General features: G+C 36.7%; 1 protein-coding gene across 5 annotated transcripts; it reads right to left on the bottom strand.

Annotated features, from left to right (window-relative positions):
- Positions 1–122: 122 nt before the first annotated feature.
- GEMIN2 (gem nuclear organelle associated protein 2) lies at positions 123–26,864 on the bottom strand. 5 transcript variants are annotated; one of them, XM_053889369.1, is made up of 10 exons: positions 26,680–26,864; positions 26,239–26,323; positions 23,653–23,742; positions 23,311–23,370; positions 20,631–20,744; positions 18,795–18,839; positions 17,417–17,485; positions 13,025–13,135; positions 9,971–10,029; positions 123–403 (listed from the first exon to the last, which is right to left on the bottom strand). In XM_053889369.1, the coding sequence occupies exons 1-10, from the start codon at positions 26,814–26,816 to the stop codon at positions 367–369; spliced, it is 807 nt and encodes a 268-aa protein (XP_053745344.1). In that variant the 5' UTR covers positions 26,817–26,864; the 3' UTR covers positions 123–366. The 5 variants fall into 5 exon arrangements, with proteins under 5 accessions (XP_053745344.1, XP_019281643.1, XP_053745346.1 ...); XM_019426098.2 differs by lacking the exon at positions 123–403 and adding an exon at positions 7,949–8,338 and having other exon boundaries at positions 26,680–26,863; XM_053889371.1 differs by lacking the exons at positions 123–403; positions 13,025–13,135 and adding an exon at positions 7,949–8,338.

Below are 26,864 nucleotides of genomic sequence, written 5' to 3'. Positions count from 1 at the left end.
AGCCTTCTTCAGATTCTGTGTCTCCCTTTCTCTGCCCCTCCCCTTCTTGTGCTGTCTCTCTCTCGCAAAAATAAACATTAAAAAAAATAAATAAATAAAAGTACATCAATTTAAAACACGGATATCCTTTAATGTGGCAATTCCATTTCTATAAATTTAACCTAAGAAAATAAATGAGGGTAAAGGTGGTCAAAGGGTATAATCTTGTTATAAGATGAATAAGTTCTAGGGATGTAATGTATAACATGGTGACTATAGTTAACAATACTGTATATTTGAAAATTGCTGGGGATGCCTGGGTGGCTCACTTGGTTAACCATCTGGCTCTTGATCTCAGCTCAGGTCTTGATCTCCAGGGTCATGAGTTCAAGCCCTGTGCTGGGCTTTGCACTGAGCTTGAAGCCTACTTAAAAAAAAAAAGAAAAAAGTTGCTAAGAGAGTAGATCTTAAGAGTTCTCACCACACACACAACATTTTGTTAACTGGAGTAAGTGGTGGATGTGTTCAGTATTGTAATCATTTTGCAATATATATGCATATTAGTCCAGCACACTCTACACCTTACACTTAAAAGACAATGTTATATGTCAAATATATCTCAAGCTGGGAAAAATGAGTAGGCAAACTTGTGTGTATAAGGATTTTCACTATTTAAGTGTTCATTTTTTTTAAATGTGTTATTTATTTTTGAGAGAGTGCAAGCGGGGGTGGGGGCAGAGAGGGACAGAGGATCTGAAGTGGGCTTTGCGCTGACAGCAGTCAGCTCAACATAGGGCTAGAACCCACGAACCGAGAGATCATGACCTGAGCCAAAGTTGGACACTCAACCAGTTGAGCCACCCAGGTGCCCCTAGTTAAGTGTTCATTGATGACACTTGATTAAATTATGGTACTGGCATACAAGGAAATACTGTGCTGCTGGTGAAAGGGAGGAACTAGATCAACATATATTTATGTAAATGAATGTTAATTGGTATTAAGAGAAGTTTGTTACAGGATACTGCGCATGGGGGGTATAGCTCAGGGGTAGAGCATTTGACTGCAGGATACTGCGCATATAATGTATAAATATACATGATACTATCAAAAAGACTGGAAAGTTACAAGTAAATTGTATAATAAATGGAGATTTTTACTTTTAGCTTTATATTATTTGAGTTTTAAAGTAATCATCCCCACAATCCCTAAGTCAGGAGGGCTAACTAGCAGAGGTCTTTGGTTAGGGAGAAAGACATTATGGAGGGTGCCATCTGGAAAGAGGATTTATTGTACATCAAGATGCCCAGTGCCACAGAGAAGAGATCGTTTACTATGTGGAAGTCAAGCCAGTGATACAGATCATGAAGTATTTCAGCCATTTGTGCTGAGGAACCATGTAAGCTGTTGTTTTCTCTTTCAAAAGGGGGAATCCATGGGTTATCAGTTATAGATCTGCTAACAGAAGGAATACTTCTCCAGTCTCACCCAAAGTTGTACTGAGCCTCATCCAAACTGCCCCTTTTGGATAATAACCCCTTCTTTGAAGCAGTTCTTTATTTCATCTATCTATCTATCTATCTATCTATCTATCTATCTAAGCCTCATAAGAGTGCAGTCCATGCATCAGCAGGGGCTGCAGCCATCACAAGGCTCAACTGCAGCAGGGACACCCTCCAAGTTCACACTCATGGAGTTGTTGATAGAATGCAATTCTTCATTTGTGTTAGGCAGAGACACCTCTCTTGTCATGTAGGTCTCTACATGACACAGTTTCTTGTCATGTAGGTCTCTCCCCTGAGCAGCTCACAACATGACAAATGTCTTCATCAGGGTGAGAACTTTTGAGAGAGAACACAAGTGGAGGAGGGGGCAAAAGGAGAGGGAGAGAATCTTAAGCAGGCTCCACACTCACTGCGAACCTGAGGCTGACCACAATCTTAAGACTGAGATCATGACCAGAGCTGAAATCAAGAGTAGGATGCTTAACCGACTGAACCATCCAGGTGCCCCTGTAGCAGGAGTTCTTGGGAGGAATGTTGAAGGGGAAAACTCTCAGGACCCATATTTGGGATGGATGGGACAGTGGTGAAAACTCATTTCCTCATAGTATAGGGTTTGTTTGTTTTTTAACCTTTTGGGGGCCAGGGACTCCTATTTGGCAATGTGTTGATGTTTATGAACTCCTCATAATGTTTTTAATGCACAAATAAAATACATAAGGCTACAAAGGAAACAATTGTACTGATATAATGTTATCAAAAAATTATTTTTTTTGAGAGAGAGCACAAACAGGGGAGGGGCAGAGAGAAAGAATCCTAAGCAGGCTCCATGCTCAGTGTGGAGCCTGGTGTGGGGCTCAGTCTTATGACTGTGAGATCATAACCTGAGCTGAAATCAAGACTTGGGTGCTTAACCACCTGAGCCACCCAGGCGCACTTCAAAGTATTTAAAATGTGATGTAGGGGCGCCTGGGTGGCTCAGTTGGTTAAGTGCTCAACTTCGGCTCAGGTCATGATCTCACAGTTTGAGTTCGAGCCCCGCGTCGGCCTCTGTGCTGACAGCTCAGAGCATGGAGCCTGCTTCAGATTCTGTGTCTTCCTCTTTCTCTGCCCCTCCCCTGCTTGCACTTTGTCTCTCTCTCTCTCAAAAGTAAGTAAACATTAAAAAAAATGCGATATATGTGCTTTATGTTAAACAAGGCAATATATTTAAAATAGAGGCAAGGGGTGCCTGGCTGGCTTAGAAGAACATGTGACTCTTGATTGTGAGTTTGAGCCCCATGTTGGGTGTAGAGATTACCAAAGATAATAAACAAACAAACAAACTTAGAAATATATATATAGAGAGAGAGACAAATTAAAATTAATTTTTATGTGAAGACATCAGAATGACAGCTGTTGTTTAGCTTGCCTAAGAACCTGTGGGGTGTTCTTTTAACTGAAGTAGTCTTGTGGCTCAGTTCCTTCCATTTATAGATCAGTCATACCTAGGTAATACCAGAAAGTAATGCAGATATTTGTGAAACCAGAGTGAGAACACACAACTACAATGTTTGGTGTTGGCTTCCAGGCCTATAGTTAGTTGGCACCAGAAGCTATAGACAGGAAATCTGCAGTCAGACATGATCTAAAGGCAGGTTTTATAACTACTGTATTCTGAACTACTGTGTGAATATTCTGAAACATCTGCAACTACACTTTGATATGAAAACATCTAGGACTTCTGATGCTAACTAACAAAGTCACAGGTATTGATGAATGATACTATGGTTTGTTTCCTATATTTATAACTGAAGGAAATGCTAAGTAAAAGGAGGATAGTAAAAATAGAGATATAATTTTTTTCCTTTTCAAGCTCATGGGCTCCAGGTTAGAAACCTGCTAAAAGGGATAAAATCATAAGATTGGTGTAAACATTGAGATAATCTGTGTAAATAGCACAGTGCCTATTGTGTGTACATATGGAAATAAAGAATAAAAATATCACACAGAATGTTTTGGTTTATAAGCCTTTTGCAATTAGAAAGTGGCTTGGATTTCAGTATCCTTTTGTACGACTTCATCTTAATTAGAGTCATCAAGGGCCCTTACTGAGTAGCATACCTGTTTTAAAGAGCAGAAAGTAGAAAAGTGTACCATATGAATGACAAACTCTGAGGACAGCATGAAGTGTTTAGTCAGTGGCTTCTTCTAACCATAATGACACAGCTTGATTCCTTGTGTCTAGCAATCAAACCTTGTAACTGGAGATGTCATCAGAACTTTAGTCCATTTGGGCTGCTATAACAGAATACTATAGGCTTATAAGAAACAGAAATTTATTTCCCACAGTTCTGGAGGCTGGGAAGGCCAAGATTAAGGGACAAGGAGATTCAGTGTCTGGTGAGTACCTGCTTCCTGGTTCACAGATGTTTTTGCTTGTGTCCTTATTTGGCAGAAGGGCACTAGCTAACTCTCTGGGGTCTTTTTTATAAGGGCACTAATCACATAATGAGGACAGAGTTCTCATAATCTAATAATCACTTCCCAAAGACCCTGCCTCCTAATATCACTTTGAAGGTTATGATTTTAATATATGGATTTTGGGGGGACATAAGTATCCAGTCCACAGCAGGACCAAATATGCAGTGACAAAAGGAAACAAAATCCTAGAGCCAACGTTGCCTGGTGAACTGTTTCAAAGCTCTACTAGAATATAGCTATAGGATGGGAGTTCACTCAGGCCCTTAGACTGATTGCAGAAACTGGAATTGGCACAATTTTGGGGGTCATCAAATTTTAACTGGACAGAACCTACAAAAGCTTTTCAAAATGCTCTTTGAAAAATGAGTATTGTGATCAAATATATTTTGGAAATCCATCCTCTTGTAGATCTTTAATGCTCATTAATGACATTTTACAGGTTCTGAAAACCTCAATAATCAGCTTAATTTTATTTTACCTAGTACTTGATCACAGTACCATTTTTTTTTTTTTCAGAAACCCTAATAGCTCACATAAATCAATATTCTAGCGTCATTTGGGAAACATTTTTTTTACAGATTTGATGGGAATTTGGTAACATATATAGGCAAAATATAATCTTGGCATGAACACAGGTCAACTTGACCTGTCTCAATAATTTCTAAAGCATTTTTCTTTTTTTTAATGTTTATTTATTTTTGAGAGAGAGAGAGAGAGAGAGAGAGAGCGCGCGCGCGCGCGCGAGCAGGTGGGGGAGGGGCAGAGAGAGAGGGAGACACAGAATCCGAAGCAGGCTTCAGGCTCTTGAAATGTCAGCCCAGAGCTTGACGTGGAGCTCAAACTCACAAACTGTGAGATCATGATCTGTGCCAAAGTCGGAGGCTTAACAGACTAAGCCACCCAGGCACCCCTCTAAAACATTTTTTTTATCTTTGTCCCCAGATGCTAGAACTGATAACCTAAACCACTTTTAATCTAATTCGGCCTCTAACTGCTTATTCTGCTAAAAGACACAGATGAAATAATCTTATTTTTAAAAATAGAAATGAATATAATTTTAATTAAAATATCACAATTTAATAAACATATAATATCCTCCTGAACAAAACAAGTAATCTTTTATGTGGAAAAAAATTATAGGTGCAATCTAATTTACTTTGTCACTGTTCCCATCATAGACATGATTAAACTACCATTTGATAGCTGTAATTTTCAAAATACCTCTAAATTTTATATTTTGGGCGCCTGAGTGGCTCAGTTGGTTAAGTGTCCAACTTCAGCTCAGCTCACAGTCTCATGGCTTGTGGGTTTGAGCCCTGCGTCAGGCTCTGTGCTGACAGCTCAGAGCCTGGAACTGCTTCAGATTCTGTGTCTGACTCTCTGTGCCCCTCCCCTGATCATGCTGTCTCTCTCAAAAATAAATAAATGTTAAAAATTAAAAAAAATAAATAAAAAAAATTCACATTTAAAATGTGTAATTTTTCAATAAGCTTAAGACTTTCTTTTAAAAAAATTTTTTTTAACGTTTATTCATTTTTGAGAGACAGAGCATGAGCAAGGGAAGGTCAGAGAAAGAGAGGGAGACAGAATCCAAAGCAGGCTCCAGGCTCTGAGCTGTCAGCACAGAGCCCGATGCGGGGCTTGAACTCACTTAACCAACAGAGCCACCCAAGCGCCCCTGAACTTTAAGGCTTTCTACCTATGAGTTGGGGGAATTTTTCTCAATTTCTCATTAAAATCAAAGGTACTTTTAATTGTGAAAGGCTTGATAAACACTAAAGCTATATTGGTAGTCTTCTTACTTTATTCTTAGGACATGAGTGGTTTAAAATGTCTTTAACTTTCATTTGTCTCTACACTCCTGAAAAATATCCTATGCCAGATGAGTCCTTATAAACATGAGTTCTCAGTTCACTATTAGAGATTCTGTGGCTTGCTGGAAAATAGAGGTGTAACTACTTAATTTATACCACTTGTCTTCTGCACATACAAAATTGCCTTTTTTAATCTAGTCCATAGGAATTCTGTTCTTCTGTGAGCAGCATGTGTAACAAGATGCTCAGACACTAGTTTTAGAAGAAATGTAAATTAAAAGAATAATTGATATTTCAACTTTATTAAATCAACCCCCAGCCCCTCACCCCCTAAGCATCAAATCAGCAAAAAATGTGAGGCTATACACTGGTAACTGGGTATAAGTTGGAAATCTAAACTCTTTAATGTAGACAGTGCTGGCTCCCTACCCAATATTCACTCTCTTTTCTAACAGAACTCCCATTTTTGGCAGGCCTGACAGTGTTATCAGCTAAAAAATTATACTTTCCAGCTTTCTTTATAATTAGAAAATTTTATAGATTGCTGGCAAATAATACATAAATTGAGGGTTTCTTGTAATGTTTTGCTCCCCTGATATAGACAAGAGGGAGTGGTGCCATTCTTTCTGGAATCTAGATATGAGGCAAGAGATAAAGCAACCATATCATGACTAAAAAGATGAAAGCTATTAAAATTGATGAAAGAGAAATCTGGACGTAGTCCAGGGCATTTAAGATATTGTAGAGCTGCTATACCAACCCTGAACTTGTTACACCACAATTATTATGAGAAGCAAAAGTAAATCCCTAATTTTTAAAACCTCAGTTCAGTTTTCAAATGCACTATTAACTGATAAACTCATTACTGGCAACCTTACTCTTGGGAACTTCTGGTCAAAGAAAGGAAAAAGTTTTATACATGAAGATATTCATGGCAGCATTTTCTATATGGGATTAACACTGAAAACAGATTAGATACCCAACAATGAGAGTGTTTAAATTATGGTAAAACACAATTTGGATTACTAGGCTATAATTTAAAAATCAGCTAAGATGTAACAAGATTCAAATACAAAATTTCTAGTCAATTTGTAACTCGTGGCAAAACTACTGTAGCTTGGTCCACAGGTATTTCCAATCCCCTCTTCCTTTCCCTCCCCTGCTCTCCCCCCCCCCCCTTTCCTTTTCTACCTCTTAATTGGAAAGACTGGAAAGGCTTACAATTTTGCTTCCCCACCCTTCTCCAAGCTACAGGTGATCCTGTTATACACTGTGGCCAACAGATGAACACAAATCTGCTGTGAATTTCTGGGGAAGGTTTTGCCTTCATGACAAAAGAATCAGATGTGAAAGGCTCTGACTCCTTCCCCCTTTTTTGGTCCTGAGTACAGACACATTACCTTGAACTGCAGTGGCCATCTTGTTACCACAAGGGAAAGGCCAAAAGATTCTCAGAGACATTGGTATTGTGGGATCAATCATGGAACCAATGCTAGTAAACTTCTCCTCTAGCTCCTCTAGACTTCTTGTTGTGTGAGAAAAATAACCCCTTACTGAAAAGCCATTGCTACTTGAATCTGTTAAAGTAGAAAATATTCCTAACCAACAAAGAAATAGATAAAAAATACATAAATTATAAGTGATATGAATAAGAGATTTGACAGACAAAATGATGTGTTAAGAAAAAGTATTATTGAAAATGATGTTAAAAAGTTAACAAGTTAAAAAGAGAGTGAGACAGAGCGTGAGCGGGGGAGGGGCAGAGAGAGAGGGAGACACAGAATCTGAGGCAAACTCTGGGCTCTGTGCTGATAGCACAGAGCCTGATGAGGGGCTCTAACCCACGAACTGTGAGATCAGGACCTGAGCCGAAGTTGGGCACTTAACTGAGCCACCCAGGCACCCTAATCAAGATTATCTTAATTCTAATAGTAAGGACATTTATCCATTATCTTTTGTCAAGAGTCAAAACAAGATTTTTTTTTTTTTAATGTTTATTTATTTTGAGAGAGAAATAGAGAGGAGTGGCAGAGAGAAGAAGAAACAGAATCCCAAGCAGGCTCTATAATGTCAGTGCACGGCCCAATGTGGGGCTTGATCACACAAACTGTGAAGTCACGACCTGAGCCAAAACCAAGAGTTGGACTCAACTGACTGAGCCATCCAGGTGCCCCAAAAAACACATTTACAAGAAAAGTTCATGTGTATATATGTAAAAACACAAAGAAACAGCACCTCTGTAAAATTTCACCATACAGTTTCTGTACAGGATGCTTCACCAATAAATGGCACTCAATTTGTTTTAAAAGCATGTGATTACAGAAAACTGTTTAAACTATTCATCAAAAACTTGCTGGGATTTTCCAAAGATACTTTGGATATTCAAAGCAATGCAATTTATCTTCTGAATATCAAGTTGAGATGCACAGGTTAAGATGAAGACCCTTCAAATAGTGCTGAAGATACTTGAGTTGTCACTGTATATCCTCAGACTCGGGCTGCCTTCATCACCAGTATCTTCCATTCCTGAGAGATCAACTACATCAAGATGGTTCATCAGCTAAATCACGTTGGTCAAAATACCTAATAAAAAAAGAATTTAACGTATGTTTAAAAAATGTTAATAGCACTATTTGTAATAGCAAAACACCACAAATAACCCAAATATCCATCAATAAGGGCACTGGTTGAATAAATAACAGTACATCAACACAGTGGAAGACTATGAGGCTTCTGTAAAGAAGGAATGAGAAAAATACCTACCCTGCTATAGTGCAGTTTCTAGGATTTAATAAGTGAAAAAAACCCCGCAATTTCAGAACAGTATGTTTAGTATGCTACATTTGTGAGCATGTGTACAAATGCAGATATATTTATGTATACTTGCTTATACTTTTAAAAAGAAACAATGAACGATAAACCAAAAATTTATAATAAAATGGAAAACTAAGGGGGAGAAAGGCTAAAGACGATAAAGGTGAATTCTAAAATATTTCAAATGTACCTTGAATTAAAATTTTAACTTTGGAATAATGTAAATATTTTATGTAATTATAAAACAAGATAAAAAAGAATCAAATGAAACAAAATTGCAATAGAATGAAATATTTTTTACCTTCACTGGTAATTAAACACATGTAAATAAAAATAATTTACATCTTTTTATTATGAAAATGGAAATATTTATATTAATTGAAAATGCCCAGTGTTGAATAGGAGAGGGTCTCACTGACACTTTCTGGGAATACAGAAAAGTATGAGTTTCTGGAAGGGAAACTATTAATAAGTATCTGTTTTAAAACTACATGCCTGGGTGGCTCAGTCAGTTAAGCATCCGACTCTTGATTTCTGCTCAGGTCATGATCTCACGGGTTGAGTTCAAGACCCACATTGGGCTCCATGCTGACAGTGCAGAGCCTGCTTAGGTTTCTCTTTCTCCCCTCCGCCCCCCCCCCCCCGCCACCTCAAAATAAATAAATAAATAAACTTTAAAAAAAAGTACATGCATAAATAAATAAAACTACATGGCATGCCTTTCAACTTACTTCTAGGAGTTTGCCCTCAGGAAATAATAGGATCTTCACTGAAGCATTACTTACAGAGAAAAACTAGAAATATAGGGAATTGTGGGGCACCTGGGTGGCTCAGTCGGCTGAGCGTCTGATTTCAGCTCAGGTCATGATCTCATGGTTTGTGAGTTTAAGCCCCACGTCAGGCTCTGTGCTGACAGCTCAGAGCCTGGAGCCTGCTTTGGGTTCTCTGTCTCCCTCTCTCTGCCCCTTCCCCACTCACACTCTGTCTCTCTCTCAAAAATAAATAAACATTAAAAAAAATTTTAAAATAAATAGGGAATTGTGATACATATAATATTGTTTCTTTACACCTTAATTTCCTCTGCTTGAAAATGAAAACAATAGGGGCGCCTGGGTGGCTCAGTCAGTTAAGCGGCCAACTTCAGCTCAGGTCATGATCTCGCGGTCCGTGAGTTTGAGCCCCACGTCGGGCTCTGTGCTGATAGCTCAGAGCCTGGAGCCTGTTTCAGATTCTGTGTCTCCTGCTCTCTGACCCTCCCCCGTCCATGCTCTGTCTCTCTCTGTCCAAAAATAAATAAACGTTAAAAAAAAAAGAAAATTAAAAACAAACAAAAAAAGAAAATGAAAACAATAGTCTCCATTAATAACACTATTATAAAGCAAGGATCCAAGGGTTACTTACCTGCTAACCAGGCAGATTAATAAATTCAAAGCAGGAACCCGCTCATCATCTTTGCTGTCCTAAAGGGAAAAAAACAGAAAAATGTAGAGTTCTCCCTAATATTTCTGAAGCAAATTTGCTTTTAAGATGTAAAACATGAAAAATTTATTAGATAATAGTAATAATCACATGGCAATAGAAAACCTCAAAGAAAAAGGAGAAAACTATAGAATTAATAACCCGTGAGGAACATCTAACATAATCTTTTGAAGAAAGATGCTCAACAGGGAAAAGAAACAGTTGAAGGCTCAAAGGAGAATAACTTGGGAGAGAGATCTTTTCTTGTTCCAAGTAGAGTAGCAAAAAAAAAAAAAAAAGGAGCCTATATCCTAACTAGACAGTAGTGAAAAAAAATTATATAAAAATGTGTTAAAGAGCTTACAACTGAGGAGTGAAATCCTGGCTTCTAAATTAAAAAAAAAAAAAAAAAATTTAATGTTTATTTATTTTTGAGAGAGACAGAGAGAGAGAGAAACAGAGTGTGAGCCGGGGAGGGACAGAGAGAGAGGGAGACATAGAATCTGAAGCAGGCTCCAGGCTCTGAGCTGTCAGCACAGAGCCTGATGCAGGGCTCAAACCCATGAACTGTGAGATCATGACCTGAGCTGAAGTCGGACGCTTAACCACTGAGCCACCCAGGCACGCCTTCTAAATTAAGACATACCAGAGGGGCATCTAGGTGGCTCCGTCGGTTGAGCATCCAACTTTGGCTCAGGTCGTGATCTCACGGTTTGTGAGTTCAATCCCCGTGTCGGGCTCTGTACTGACAGCTCAGAGCCTGGAGCCTGCTTCAGATTCTGTGTCCCCCTCTCTCTGCCCCTCCCCCACTTGTGTTCTGTCTCAGTCTCTCAAAAATAAATAAATAAATGTAAAAAAAATAACATACCAGAAACCAGTTCAGGTAAGGGTTCTCAATTGTAATGAAGGTAGTTGCTGAACTGTAAGTTTTATAAAGTGGTCTTACAGAGAGTATGAAATTTATTTATTTATTCATTCATTCTTCATTTTAAGATTTTTTTAAAATTACTTTTTTAAAGTTTATTTTGGAGAGCTTGTGTGTGCACGAGCAGGAAAAAACGTAGAGACAGGGAGAGAATCCCAAGTAGGCCCTGTGTTGACAGTGCAGAGCCCCATGTGGGGTTCGATCCACAAACCATGGTGAGATCATGACCTGAGCAGAAATCAAGAGTCAGACACTTAACTGACTGAGCCATCCAGGCACCCCAAGATTTTATTTTGTTAAAGTAATTTCCACACCCAACGTGGGGGCTTGAACTAATGACCCCACAATCAAGGGTCACATGGCCTGCCAACTGAGCCAGCCAGGTGCCCCTGATATTTATTTTTATACATTTCAAGATATAGTCACAATAACCTATTGAGTAATGTTGTAACAGACATGTCCCATGTTAATTCAAACTCAGGACAAACTTCCATGGTGTTAGTATACTCAACTCTATGTGTCAAGTGCTATATGGAACAAAGCTAAATAAAACCTACTACTTGCTAATAGCACAGAAGATGAAATATCCGTATTAACTTTAATGAAAGGAAAAATGTGTTAAGTGCCCATAAAAAAGATACAAAGTATACTGGGAAAATAGAGGATACAGAGATTCTTCTTAATTGTTGGGATCAGGGAAAGTATCATAGAAAGTAGTGGAATATGAGGCGGCCTGGGTAGCTCAGCTGGTTAAGCATATGACTTCGGCTCAGGTCATGATCTCAAGGTTTATGAGTTTTAGCCCATAGTGCAGAGCCTGCTTGGGATTCTCCCTTTTTCTCTGCACCTCCCCGGCTTGCACTCTCTCTCTCTCAAAATAAATTGATAAAAACTTAAAAAAAAAAAAAGTAGTAAAATATGAGCCAGATTGTAAAAAGTAAATGGTATTTAGATGCAGAACTAGAAGCCTGAAAAGGCACTTCTGTAGAGGAAATAAAGTCTAGGAACAAAACATGGGAAATATTTACTGAGTATTAGTAGCAAGTACATTTGGCTTGGAGTACAGGCCATATAAGTTAGTTTGGGCCATATCATGGATGTTTAATAAAAATATTTTGGAGTAGTCAGTGGAGAACAAGTATACATTTTGTGGAAGGGAAAGAAGGGATGAAAGAAAAAATCACAAATGGGCTTAATCCAGCATAAAATTTATTTATATTATAACGCTGCAGGCATGAGTTAGTTAAGCATCTAACTGGAGAAATTCAAAATAATCATTTTGTCAGAGATTGTTAGCTGACCATTCCAGCTTGTGTCCCCTTACTATTTAGCAAATGAAGCTCAGTTTTAGCTAAGGACACTGCCACCAGCTAAAAGTAAACATTTCCCACAGTTCCTTATGGCCATGTGACTAAATTTTGGCTAAATGAGCTATATAGCCAGATGTGCTTGTGGAACCTCTGGGAAACTTTATTAGAGGATACCTTCTCTTCTTTCTAGCTTCCTAAAAGCAAATAATATAGTGGCTGAAGCTCCAGCAGCTGTCCTGGATCATGAGGTGAGCTTGAAGATGGAAGCCACGAAGCAGAACTGAAAGGCCTGGGTTACTGCCATCTTAGATCTGATCTATCCACTTGTAGACTTTCCTTATTTAAATTTTTCTTTTTAAGTAGGCTCCACACAGAGCCCAATTTGGGGCTTGAACTCATGACCATGAGATCAAGCCTAGGAGGTAGACAATTAACTGAGCTACCCAGGAACCCCTTAATATTTATTTCTTTTAAACTTGATTTAAGTCATCTCTACACTCAATGTGGGGCTTGAATGATGACCCCGAGATCAAGTCACATGCTCTTCAGACTAAGCCAGCCAGGCACCCCCAGACTTCTTTTATCTGAGAAAAAAACAGTTCCATTTTGTTTAACCTGTTATTTTAGGCCTATTTTTATTATGTGCCTAAATCTAATCTCGACTAATAAAATATTCCACATTTTCCTATTTCAATGGGATCCTTTTTATCACCATATAAATTGAAGAGTGCTTTCAATTTGAAATAGTAAGTTGTAACTTACCACCAAGAGTCTTACTTCAGAGCACCTTCTTGCAAGCTGCCGAATCAGTGAATGAGCCTCAGGTAATAAAGGTTTTTCAAGACAAGCCAATAAAGCATAAAGCCACCTTCCCTAAACAGGATTTTAAAAGGTAGTAAGTAGCAAATACTACACTATAAGTTTAACTTAAAAAATGTCCAATGTTGTGTCTGGTTATTTGCTATGGATAACTTTATTTAACATTTAACATTAACTGTTTGGATACAGACAACAAAGGATCATCTAGACAGCCAGCTGATCTCTTTTGTATCCTCTTACTATAAACACAGAACATCAGACACTTCAAAATACCCTTAGCCCCAAAGAGTTCATTTCAGAGATTCTTACTATAAATGAAGTCCTAATTCATGACCAGAAAACTACATTAAGAAGTGTGTAAGTCCCTGCAAAAATTAAGATACATTTTTTCCTCTTCTGTCCATAGACAGATACATGAATAATTTTATAATTTTCTAACTTTGTCCCCTGTGTCTATACAAAGGAACTATACTCTAGATGAAATAATGTTTTGATACTTCTATACTTCTATTAAGTACCATGGCAAATGAAATCTATCCCCATCCTCTTTTAAAATGGGTTTTTCTGACTACTAAAAATAAATAAAATAGGTTTTTTCTTTTCAATTACAAAAGGAATATATACTTAATGCAGAAAAACTGAAGAATACAAAAAGCACAAAAAAACCTGCAATCCCACCATCCAGATAAAATTTTCGCTAAAACTTTAAAAATGTTCATCTTTTTCCTATTTACACATACAACTTTTAAAAGATAAAGTTCTATCATTATTGTAACATTAATAGTGGGGTAATAACATTTTGTAACCATCTCTTTCACTTGTAATACATAATAAATATCTCCCAACATTGTTAAATGGGATTAACAAGGGAACGTTATTAATCTCAACATAGCACTTATATAAATACTCTTTAACCAAGTACTTATCATACTTTCCTATCATAGCTGGTTTATTCTTTCTTTCCCCCAAACTCTGTGAGGTTATAATGATAGATATTATACCCCCAGGACTCAGTCTAGAGTTGGAACACAACAGGAGCTTAATTAAAATATTTGTGAAATGAATGTTCCATTCTGGATGCACCAAAACTTACTTAGCCAATTTCCTATTATTGAGCACTTAGGAGGCTTAATTTGTTGCTGTTATATAAAAAATAGTGTGATAAATATCCTTAAAATAAGTTTTAGAGCATTTCTCATTGATTTCTTGGGCTAAATTCCTAGAAATAAAATGGTGGTATCAAAGCATATGTATGTTCATAAAGGTTTCTGAGATATAACCACTAAATTTTACTCCATAAAAGATGTATCCAATTATATTTCTACCAGCAGTGTATATGACAGAGTTTAATCTGAGCAATACATCACTTTGGAGAAACCTAAAGAATATTAGAACAACGGTTACATAGCAATTTATGCAACAAAAGTAAATTAGCTCCTCAAGCAACCCCAAAATCAATAAAACTTTTTCCTAAACAAAAGATTCACATCTAGGTTTTTTTAAATAAATAGTAAGTGGAATTCTCTTCTATATCAAAAAAGCTACTGTACATTTAAACTTGACTCACATGTTCAGCACCACATTTACTATATATAGCTGGCATTCAGGTATTCAAATGGTGCTTAAACCGCTGATTGTCTAAGATTTATAGTGAGAGGTTCCTTTTTTCAAAGGTCAGCAAACAGTGAGCACACTGTGGCAATACTAAAACATAAAACCCACCACAAAATAGCAAAAAATTTTCCTTAATACTTTCATATTTGGATGAAAAATGAGGCTGTATTTCTCAAAAAAATATTAAAGTAATCCCAAGTACAGAAATTTTCAAAAAGAGTTCCATTTTCCTTTTGTTAGTATATGATAAGCAAACTTCATGATCTAGGTTTTTACTTTAAACACTGATATTCTCAATAGGAGTGTTCTGATGGTATGGTTACTTGGATACAGAAATTGAACACTGTTGATTTAAGATACAGTTACTCAAAGTTAGACTCAAAGGATTAACTAGGTTACAATTTAGTAACGCAGTTGTCATTGGTTCAGAAACACTTCCATGGTTCCTCTGGCAAATACAGTTACTTTTTGGTAATATGCTTTCACTAATTAATAGGAAAAGCCAAACTTACCACCCCCTTCAGTGAGTAATCTTTAGAAGTTAAAAAAAAAAAATCAAAAAAATCAAAAAAATCTTACAACACAGAGTTAAAAAAATAAAGATTAAAGGAAGAGAAGGAAAACAGGTCATGTAATACTGCTAAAAGGTCACTATCAGACAGAAAGAACTGATACAGAATTTAGAGTTCAATACACAGATGCCAATGAACAAGTAACACGAATATGAACAAAGTTTTCTATTGAAGGTATAGCTAATATACTAATGCATGGGAAAAATATTGTTTCACTGACACTGAAAGAAATATAAATTGTCTTTAATATGAAATACTACTATAAATTCAGTCAATTTGAAAACAGAAATTATAAAATGTTAGATTGAACCATACTGAATTACTGATAATCAAATGTTTTTAAACTACAGAAATAGCAATTGCATATGGTTCCAGAAAAATAGAGTTGCAAGGAAAAGAAATAAGAATCCTTTGCTGATGGCATTCTTAACTAGTTCCTTCCTTTTGGAAAGCAATCTGGGAGAGTGTTACAAATGCTTATAAAACCTTGACCCAATAATTATATTCTAGCAATATCCTAAGAAATTGACAAAGTGAAATTAATATAAATGTTTATAATTTAGTCATGATTGTAAAATATAAGGAAGAACTCAAATGATCATTAATGAGAGAATCGAAGTAAACTATAAGGCATTAAGACAATGGAAATTATGTGAATTATATTATCATACGGAAATATATATATGTAATGTGAGCTAAAAATTCCAGAATAATACGTTAATTATACTATGTAAAAGACATGTTTGAGCACTGAATCAGAAACAGTGATTTATTTTTTTAATTTTTGTTTATTTTTAATTAAAAACATTTTTTTAAATGCTTTTATTTATTTTTGAGAGAGAAGGACAAAGCCCGAGTTGGGGAGGAGTAGAAAGAGTGGGAGACACAGAATTGGAAGCAGGCTCCAGGCTCTGAGCTGTCAGCACAGAGCCCAATTTGGGGCTCAAACTCATAAACCATGAGATCATGACCTGAGCCAAAGTCGGACGCTTAACCAACTGAGCCACCCAGGTGCCCCAACAGTGATTTATTTTTATTTATTTTTTAGAAGCAGTGATTTTAAACATTATTTTCCCCTTAAGAAGTACATGTAACATAGCAGAGACTTAAAAGAATAAAATACAAAAACGAAAAATGAAAATCTAGTGATAAAGGATATCACCATCATACTTATGTAAGAGCCTTATCTAAGCCACTTGCCTGAATGGCAAGCTTAGAAATTTGTACACTATATAATGTTGGTTTATCTGTTTCTCCCAGACAGATTCTAAACTTCTGGAGGGCAAAGATTATATCTTATGCTTTGACAGGGAGCTTTGGAGCCTCAGGTACACTCTTTTACAAATATCTTTTAACTATAAAAAATACATGTTTCTAAAAATCAAATCTAGCTTCAAAGGACAATAAAATTTCTTACTAGGGGACTAATGTAGATAATTCATTTATATAATGCCCATCAAACTGACCCCGGTTTTGAAGGTGAAAAATGATCTGTGAATATAAAACTATAAAGTAGAGAGACCATTGAAGCGTAGTTGTTAAGAGTATAGCCAGACTGCTGGGGTGTGAATCTCTGTTCTGCCAGTTATGAGATGTGTGATCTTAAGCAAGTTACTGAATCCTTATGTGCTCCAGTTTCCTTATCTGTAAAATGCAAATAACAGCTCATAGGTTACTGGAGGACTCAAGGAGTCACTATATTCAAAGTTCGTAGAGTAATGCCTGGCACATAGTGCTTGGTATTATTGTTGGCATTTAATATTCTTTTGTGGATTGGATTTCAAAGCCATTTGAGAAAATGTATTTCTAACTTTGTTAAGCCAGTCAAAATGGGATCTCCAGACTGGATGCCAGTTTGTAACTGTTTGTTACTACACTGCCATGAGATATGTTGCTTCTCTCAGGATATAAATCAACTCTTTAGTTGACTTTTTCTAAGGCAAGTCTTTTTCAACAAAAGAAGTAGCATGTTGATTTGCATGCTAGCATAAATTCCTAATTTCAGTGCAAACAAACATAGTTTACATCATACACATAATTATACACAGGTATGATACATACATCTATAAACATGTTAGTCATATCTCATATATGAAATAAGTATGTATAATTTTGTCTGCATTATTAAAATAAAAAGAAGCAATACTACCAATTCTGGAGTAAAGTCTCTTTCTCCAAACCAATTACTCAGATATTCCAAGACACTAGTTACTGTTGCCTAAAAAAAGGAGAAAGGGGAAGTGGAAGAAATGAATTAGTAATAAAACAAAGACAAGTTCAACATGGGTTTCATTAAGTTTAGTTAGAAAACAACTCTGATATTTAAAATGGTCCCATTCTTTAGACTTCCAGAGAAAATTATGACTGTATTTAGTAATTGGTTAGGTGGCTCACTCAGTGAGAAGACTTTTTAGACAAATATTCTTATATACTTTCAAGTATCAATATCTTGGTTTAAATCCTAGGATTTAGTTTGTAACTACTAATTTAGTTTATAAATACCCGAAAAATTCCATGTGCTCTTAAAAAAAATCTTTGCATAAATACCTTCAAGTTATTTTCATTAAGTCAAAGTAAAAATATAAAAAAAAAGTTACTGTGGAGAAAGATCTGTTTTAAAGCTATATAGACAGAATTTATTAAACTGTTGAAAATATTCTCTCGCTTATTCAAGGATAGTTGGACACTGAGAATGACTACTACAGCATTTAATGCAAATGATCAAGTAAGTGAAACTGTTAGCCAGTATATGATTTACAACAGCATATGACCCTTAAAAAAATTTATCTTCCAAGGGCACCCAGTGCTATGTGAAGGCAAAACAATCAAAATTTTTACTTGCTCTTTAAGTAGGTAATAGAATTCCTCATCCTAAAAGACTGAAGAACCAAAGTCCATTTTTCTCCCCTTTTGTCTAAGAAATTATTTCATTCTTTTTCTTTTTAATTTTTTTTTTTTTTAATGCTTAATTTTGAGAGGTACAGAGAGACAGACCATAAGCAGGGGAGGGGCAGAGAGAAGGAGACAGAATCCGAGGCAGACTCCAGGCTCTAAGCTGTCAGCACAGAGCCCAATGTTGGGCTCGAACTCACTAACTGCTAGGTCATGACATGAGCCGAAGTCAGAGGCTTAATCAACTGAGCCACCCAGGTGCCCCTGTGTATTTCATAGCAATTTCACCTTCATTTTACTTCAAATCCCAAAATCTAAGACTTATAACTGAAATGTACACAATTGAATAGTTTAGCAAAATGATTTAGCATGAGCTATGGAATTAGGTCAAACTGGGACTGAATCCCAGTGTTGCCATTAAATTTTGCTGAAAAACTCCAATTCTGTTTCCTAATCCATAAAAGTTGGATATTAATAACAACTCCCCATAAAGGGTTATATTGGTGATTAAATAAGAACTGTTAAAGAGTTTAGGACAGGATCTTATATATTGTAAGTGTTCAATAAATGTATTCATAATACTTTCATACACATTGGAAATAAAAGAATAAATACATACTTATTATGGATTTTACCTGATTCATTCTGCTAACAATACTAAGCAAGGGAGGAAAACCAATCTGAAAGAAAAATGAGACTGAAATTTACTAAATGGTATTATAAAGGAGGTATTGAAAAATGTTTTTCAATTTGACTACATAAATTTAAAGATAATGATTTTAGTAATTAAAATGTTAAAGTATGAAATTTCTTAAAATGATAATATGAAAAAATTGATACTGTGACAATAACATGTTGTATACACTTTTTCAAAATCTTCAGCTAAAGCTAACATTTTAGGAATTAAAGGTACTTGACTTAGAGTGATTTTTTTTCAAACCTAATCTGATTCAGTTAAAAAAGTACGCTGAAGTTTAATGCTGGGATCCTTCATTATGACAACAACACTGATTTCTGAGAAAGTTAAGAGGATATGCGTTAACTCTGCGTCCTTAAATGGTTCTTTCACATGGTGTATTTTACTTGTATATATAAGTAAAATAAATACAATAAATGTTAATAAGTTTTAATTGTCAAATTAAAATACATTTTGAAATGTAACATACATTATGGATATTATCCAGAACAACAGATTGTGTAAGAAACAGTGTCAAGATAGCTAGCTTATAGATCTGAATTTACTTATACCCCTACCACCATGTGTAAGAGTGCCTATTTTCCCAACCCTTGTTGACACAGAATATCAAATTTCCTTTGTTAACGTTAGCTGGAAAATAGCAGCTCAGTGGACTTATATTTCTATTACAAGTGAATGCGGGCATCTTCTCATGTAAGAGAAATTCATATTTTTCTTTCTGTGAGCTACTTATATCCTTTGCCTTTTCTGTTTCAATTGGGTTCTTGATCTTTTCATGATTTTTGGAGATTTTACATTTTTTGGACCAATTAGTTTTTGTTGTTTTGTGAAGTGTTATTAACACTTCATCTCCAGAATATGAAATCTACTAAGTATTTTTTTTAGGTTTATTTATTTATTTTGAGAGAGAAAAAAAGAGTGCACGCACGCAAGTGGGGGAAGAACAGAGAGAAAGGGGGAGAGAGAGAATCCCAAGCAGTCTTCCCACTGTCAGGGCAGAGCCTGACGCAGGACTCAAACTCAGGAACCGTGAGATCATGACCTGAGCCAAGAGTCAAGAGTTGGATGCTTAACCAGTCAAGCCTCTCAGGTGCCCCTGAAATCTACTAAGCATTTTTAAGCATCTGTGTCATGTTTTCCTTTGTTTCCCTGACTACTCAAAACTCATAACCCAGGCTAAAAAAAAGCCCTGGGGGCACCTGAGCGGCTCAAGCATCCGACTTCCATTCAGGTCATGATCTCACAGTTCTGAGTTTCAGCCCCACATTGGGCCTTGCACTGAAAGCACAGAGCCCACTTTAGATCCTCTGTCTCCTCTCTTTGCCTCTCCGTTGCTTGCATGCATGTGCACATGTACGTGGTTCTCTCTCAAAAATAAAAATAAACATTAAAAAGAAAAAACAAAAGCCCTGAATCTTATCTAACTCAAAAGTATCACATAGCTAAAACCTAAGACATAAGAAGCCCACCTAAGAAAGGTCACAGTACACTGTTTCAAAAACTGGGCTGCACATTTTTAAGTTAAAGAGCCACTTAATTAAGTCATAGGTTGGCAAACATTTTCTGTAAAGAGGCAAACACTAAGTATTTTAGGCTTTGCAGGCCACACACGGTCTCAGTCGCTTAGTATTATAAAAAACAGTCGTAGCTCATTGGCTGCACAAAAACGGGCTGCAGACTAGATTCGGCCTAGGCTGTAGTTTGTGAAGTCTTTATGTTAAATTACACACCAAAATTAGAACACTTTTATTTTGTTTATCCACATATCACCTACTTGTACATAATCGATTCCAGGACCTTCACTTGTAGCTGGTCCCACAGCCCCTTCAGCACATAACCTTTCACCCAGACAAAATTTTTTCCAGCCTTCTTCATCTTCAGACTTTGGCTAAAAGAAAAAGGAAAAAAAAAAAAAAAGGAATTTACTTATTTCTATGTATTTTTCTTTTACTGAATAGTAAAAAAAGAAGTGAGGTCCTCTGTATTCCCACGACTTCAACACAAAGATATGGTACCTGTTATGGGCTGAATTTTGTCTCACCAAAATTCGTACGTTGAAGCCCTAACTTCCAGTATCTTAGACTGTGACTGTATCTGGAGACAGGACCTTTATAATGGATTATATTAAAATCAGGTTTTTAGGGTGGGCTTTCATCCAATCTGACTAGTGTCCTTATAAGAGGAAATTCAGACATACCAAGAGGCACTAGAGATGCTTGTGCACATAGGAAAGACCATGTGAGGACACAGCGAGAAGACGGCCATCTGCAAGCCAGAGAGGCCTCAAGAGGAGTCAAACCTACTAACACCTTGATCTGAGACTTCACAGTCTATAGAGCTGTGAAAAAATAAATTACTGTTTGTTAAAACACCCAATCTGTAGTGTTTTGTTATGGCAGCTCTAGCAAACTAATACAGTGCCCAAGTGTTACACATTATGTGGGACATGTCTAGTTTGGATCACACTTTAATGGACACTAACAAACAAGAGTAGGCTCAGAAAAGGGTGATAAAGATGGAAACTGGTATGGAAAAAACACACTAAGAATGTTTATAAGAACAAAGGATGTTTATACCAGGGAAAGAGACAGGATGATGTACTTCACATACCTGGAAGGGCAGTTCAGTCAAAGAAAGAATAGGTTTATACTACACCATCAAATGTAGGACCAGTGGGGAGAGGCATTCAGCTCAATGTAACCACATTAAGAAACAATTTTTATTTGTACATATCAACTTGCACATTACTTTGCATAGGTACGGTTTTTCCCCCTGAGGATAAATAGCTTTCATTAGATTCTCAGGACAGATATGAGACCCCGAAAAGGTCTATTGTACTAAAACAATGTATTTGCCCTTTCCATTACTCCATTAGGTCAGAGACTATTTCTGCTTCAGGTACACTGAATAATTCCCGGATTATTAACTACAGCAGGTACTTTATAATAAATGAATAGATCAATAAATGTTTATATTTACATAGTTGCTTTAAATGTCAGAATGCTTTAGACATTTTTAATTTCATTATTTACGTAACGATTACTTTTGCCATGATGAACATGTTATTGCTATTAATATTCCACTGTTTTGATGGACCAGAATTTATTCAATCAATTATGTTAGGTCATTTACATTTTTGACAAAATTATGTTGTCATAATGTTACTGATGCAGCTTCTTTTTAAATTAGTAAGCATGTACCCTAAAGTCCTGATGCTGAGCAAGAAAAAAAAAATCTACTCATCTACCCTTCCTCCCCTACCCCCTTTTTACCAGGAGGCCTCACAACACAGCAAAAGGCTTTATAGCCAAACAAACTTCAATTTGAATTTCAGCTATCCCTTTTATGAGTTAAATGACTGTGGGCAAGTAACGTTAGTTCATTTCACACTTTTCCTAGAGCAGAGCTTTCAATTGGTATGGAGAAGAAAGTAAAGTCTATATAGTGAATCTCTCAGCTTTCAGCTGGTAGTCCAAGGCTATGCAAGCAGCCTGCTCCGTTTATCCCAATGTGTCACCATGTAAGAGACATTAGGAAGCACTAACTATAGGAAGCTTCTAAAACCTGGAATCTACCAGCTACCTGAAACTGTGAGCAAAACTGTGTGCTGGGGCACACAATTTTCTCCTTTGAAGATAAATACTTGCATTTGATTCTCAGGAAGAACATGAGACTCCCTAAAACATTAAAAGTATTGTCCTGGAACAATGTATCCATCTCTTCCCCAACTCCCCTTTTTATTCAGTAGTCCAGAGAGAACATATTTCCTGAAGAGTTTAAAATTATATCTAAGTTGATAAAGCACAGAAAATACTACTTTCTAGTATGCATGACGGGCTTTAGCAAAATGTCTGTGGTATGGCACCATTACCTCATTGAATCTTTTTGTAAATACTGAAAATATATTTATTTTCTTTCTTTAAATTTTTTTTTTTAATGTTTATTTATTTTTGAGACAGAGAGAGACAAAGCATGAACAGGGGAGGGGCAGAGAAAGAGGGAGACACAGAATCTGAAACAGGCTCCAGGCTCTGAGCAGTCGGCACAGAGCCCGACGCAGGGCTCGAACTCACAGACCGCAAGATCATGACCTGAGCTGAAGTCAGACACTTAACCGACCGAGCCACCCAGGCGCCCCTATTTTCTTTCTTTAAAAAATATATTTATTTTCTAAAAAAGCAATGTCTAGAAGAACTCTTAAAATTTGTAGAGGCCTAACAATACCTATCCAAAGCCTCTCAAGATGCTATGGATTAAAACTGTCATAAAATAACAACTTGCATTACTGAGTCTATATTTTTAAGACCACCAATATAATGGAATTGTTTCTATTAATGGTCAATGAAAAGGAACAAAAATAATATAGGTTAAGTAAGTGAATCTTTAAAGACTGGCAATAAATAGGAACTGTCTCAAATAGGTACACATTGTACAACTTAAAGAAACTTACATACCATGGTCACATTACTGTCCAACTGTTGTGATTTCCAGTGACTTCTATGTCTGATCACACTCTGAAGGAAGAAAAGTTAGACAAGTGATCTCCAGTGAATGGATAACTGAAAAGAAATCAACTGTGCAGCATTCTAACAATCCTGAAATTTGGAAAACATGTTTCAAACTGTATTATCTCTAATAATTATTATTTGGTAATTGATTAATAAATATTTTAACTTCATCCTTCAGAATAATGAATCTCATTTTTACAACTATAGTCTAAGAACAGAAATAGATCTTGATGGAGGAAGGGAGGGAGGGGAAAGAGGTTTAATTTGGTTTAAATAAAGTACACTTACCTGTCGAACAGATGAAAACTGTGCCACTTGTTGTTGTTGCCACTGAAGTGTGGGAGAATATCCTTCAGGAGCAGGCTGGCATCCTGAAAGCTAGAGATCAATTCATAAATATTACAGTAAATGTCAGTGGTATAAGTAGAATCTCATGCCTCTGTAAAGTAAAAGCAGAATCAAGATGAAGAGTAATAAAATAGATGATGAAGACCATATAAGAAAAATACTATACTTTTTGCACATGCAAAACATAGGCCTTTCACTTTACTATTTATGTTCAAATTTAAACATTAGTAAACGGGGAGCCTGGGTGGTTCTGGCTATGATCTCATGGTTCCTGAGTTTGAGCCTGGAGCCTGGTTTGGATTCTGTGTCTCCCTTTCTTTCTGCCCCTCCCCGACTTGAGCGCACGTGCTCGCTCTCTCTCTCTCTCTCTCAAACAAACACACATTAAACATTAGGAAATGATCCTTGCATAGTCACTTCAATAAGAGCAATCTGGAATGGTTCATAGTTGAAGTTTTTAAACTAAGAAATATTATATGAGTCCTGAAGATATAATCTAGTCCTATCTTTCTATAATAACAAAACTGTTTCGGGCACCTGGGTGGCTCAGTTGGTTAAGCGTCTGACTTTAGCTTAGGTCGTGATCTTACGGTTTGTGGGTTCAAGCCCCATATCAAGCTCTGTGCTGATAGCTCAGAGCCTGGAGCCTGATTCTGATTTTGTGTCTCCCTCTCTCTCTCTGCCCTTCCCCTGCTCTCCCTCTGTCTCTCTCTCAAAATAAATAAACATTAAAAAAAATTAAGAAAAATAACAAAACTTTTGAAACAGATACATTACAAATAAAGGATTTTGGTATGGGTAGAATGTTCTCAAATAATTTAAGACACTTGACTTTACAAGGGCTACTTCAGCTTCCTAAGACAGCACAACAGTTCAAAATTAATCACATACTGCCTTGAAATAAAACAGTACAGGGGCGCCTGGGTGGCGCAGTCGGTTAAGCGTCCGACTTCAGCCAGGTCACGATCTCGCGGTCCGTGAGTTCGAGCCCCGCGTCAGGCTCTGGGCTGATGGCTCGGAGCCTGGAGCCTGTTTCCGATTCTGTGTCTCCCTCTCTCTCTGCCCCTCCCCCGTTCATGCTCTGTCTCTCTCTGTCCAAAAATAAATAAAAAACGTTGAAAAAAAAATTTAAAAAAAAAAAAAAAGAAATAAAACAGTACAGCCACTTTTTAAAAGCTAAGTATATAACACCTTCTCTTCCATCAACTAAAAACTTATAAATAGGAATGATATGAAACATTACAGTATCTAAGTTAAAATTTCCTGATTATAAACATCAGATAAAGAAATTACTTAGTAAAAGGAAAAGGACTTATCACAATTTACAAACTGCTGCTTTCCTTTGACCTTAGGTTAAATAGTAAGTTCCCAAAAAGATCTTCTGTGACTACTTTATCTTGTTACTTATTGGTCTCACTTTTTAAAAGCTAAGTATATAAGACATTCCCTTCCATCAACTAAAAACTTATAAATAGGAATGATATGAAACATTATAGTATCTCAGTTAAAATTTCCTGATTATAAACATCAGATAAAGAAATTACTTAGAACATAAAAGGAAAAGGACTTATCACAATTTAAAAACAATACTCTTCTTTGACCTTAGGTTAAATAGTAAGTCCCCAAAGAGATCTTCTCTGACTACTTTATCTTGTTACTTATTGGTCATTATACATTTAATTTTCTTCATAGCAATAGTCATGATATATAATTATTTAGTTTGCTTGTTTGCTCTCTGTCTTCCTCAGGAGAATGTAAACTCTGCTAGGATAGGGATTTTTCTGTCTTATTCTCTGTTGTATTCCCAGTGAGTGGCACAACCTAGTTGCTTAATAAAAAAATATGCTGGATATGTGGTGCCTGGATGGCTCAGTCAGTTAAGCGTCTGACTCTTGATTTCAGCTCAGGTCATGATCTCGCAGTTCATGAGTTCAAGCCCCGTATCAGGCGTGCTTGGGATTCTCTGTCTTCCTCTCTCTCTGCCCCTCCCCTACTTTCTTTCTCTCTCTCTCTCTCTCTCAAAATAAATAAATAAACACTTTAAAAAATATGCTGGATAATATAAATGAAAAAAAAATGTTCAAGGTGTTCAAGTAGTTAGAAAAATGTAAGAAACTTGAGTTTCTATTCTTAAAAAACAAAACCCAGTCAAATTCAAAACATGCGAACTATACTAAATAAGATTAAACACCAGTCCAAGAATAATTATGAAGACAACTGGGAAAAGGTTCCCTAAAAATAAAGGGTAGTGTAAGTAACCTATTTAAAGAGTCCTTTAGGATTGGATCACCTCCTTAAAATATGATCAGTAAGTCTTCATGAATGCCAGGGTTACTGAAAACCTCTCTGGAAGCAGTAAATGCCAACTGTCCTTTTGGGGGAAAAGTACAAGTTAATGTCTAAAGTCACAGGGAGTAGTCAAATCTTACATATATCATCAGAGATACTGTGGGATACCATAGCATTGATCTTTCAATTCCGGCGGGGGCGGGGAGGAAGAATCCCCTGCTGGGTAATAAAACTTACAGAAACATTCACACTTTGCTTCCTTTTCAACTTCTTTGGGTCAATTTGAGCTACCACAACATCTGGGCATTGAGCTGCTTCAATCCTACAAACAAGTAATAAATCCAAGAAATGTGATTACGGCTGTGCTTTGTTCATGTGTAGTAAAACAAGCGATCCATTTCTACAGTTCTTAACGAAATTAGAAAACAAAGTTCAGAATTGCAATTGAAGTACTAAACAATATATTTCTGAAATTAACTGGACTGAAAGCAAGGAATTTAAGAGCACCAAACTTGACACAGGTAAAACTCGCCCATATAAAGATATAATCAAGTGATCCTGATTCGACCCTACCTCGCGAGAGACTGGGGACGGCCACAGAGGCGGGGGCAGAGCGCTTTATCACATTTAGGGGGCAGAGAGGACGACCAGCCCACCCTCAAGGGTCAGATCACTCACTGGACCCGCCTCAAGTATTCCTGAGGCGTGCTCGGGGGTACGGAGGGATCAAAACTTTCTGTCAAGTCGCAGGGCTCCACTGGCAACAGCCGGGGCATCAACTCTTCTACTGCAGACTCCGCTGGTATCCACGCCATGGTTTTTAATCCAGCAGTCCCATCCGGCGCATGCGCCAAATTTAGGTC

The sequence above is a fragment of the Panthera pardus genome, unplaced genomic scaffold (assembly GCF_024362965.1).
Source record: "Panthera pardus isolate Hobbes unplaced genomic scaffold, ASM2436296v1 HiC_scaffold_24, whole genome shotgun sequence".
NCBI classification, from domain to species: domain Eukaryota; kingdom Metazoa; phylum Chordata; class Mammalia; order Carnivora; family Felidae; genus Panthera; species Panthera pardus.
This window is presented reverse-complemented; position numbering and strand designations above follow the sequence as displayed.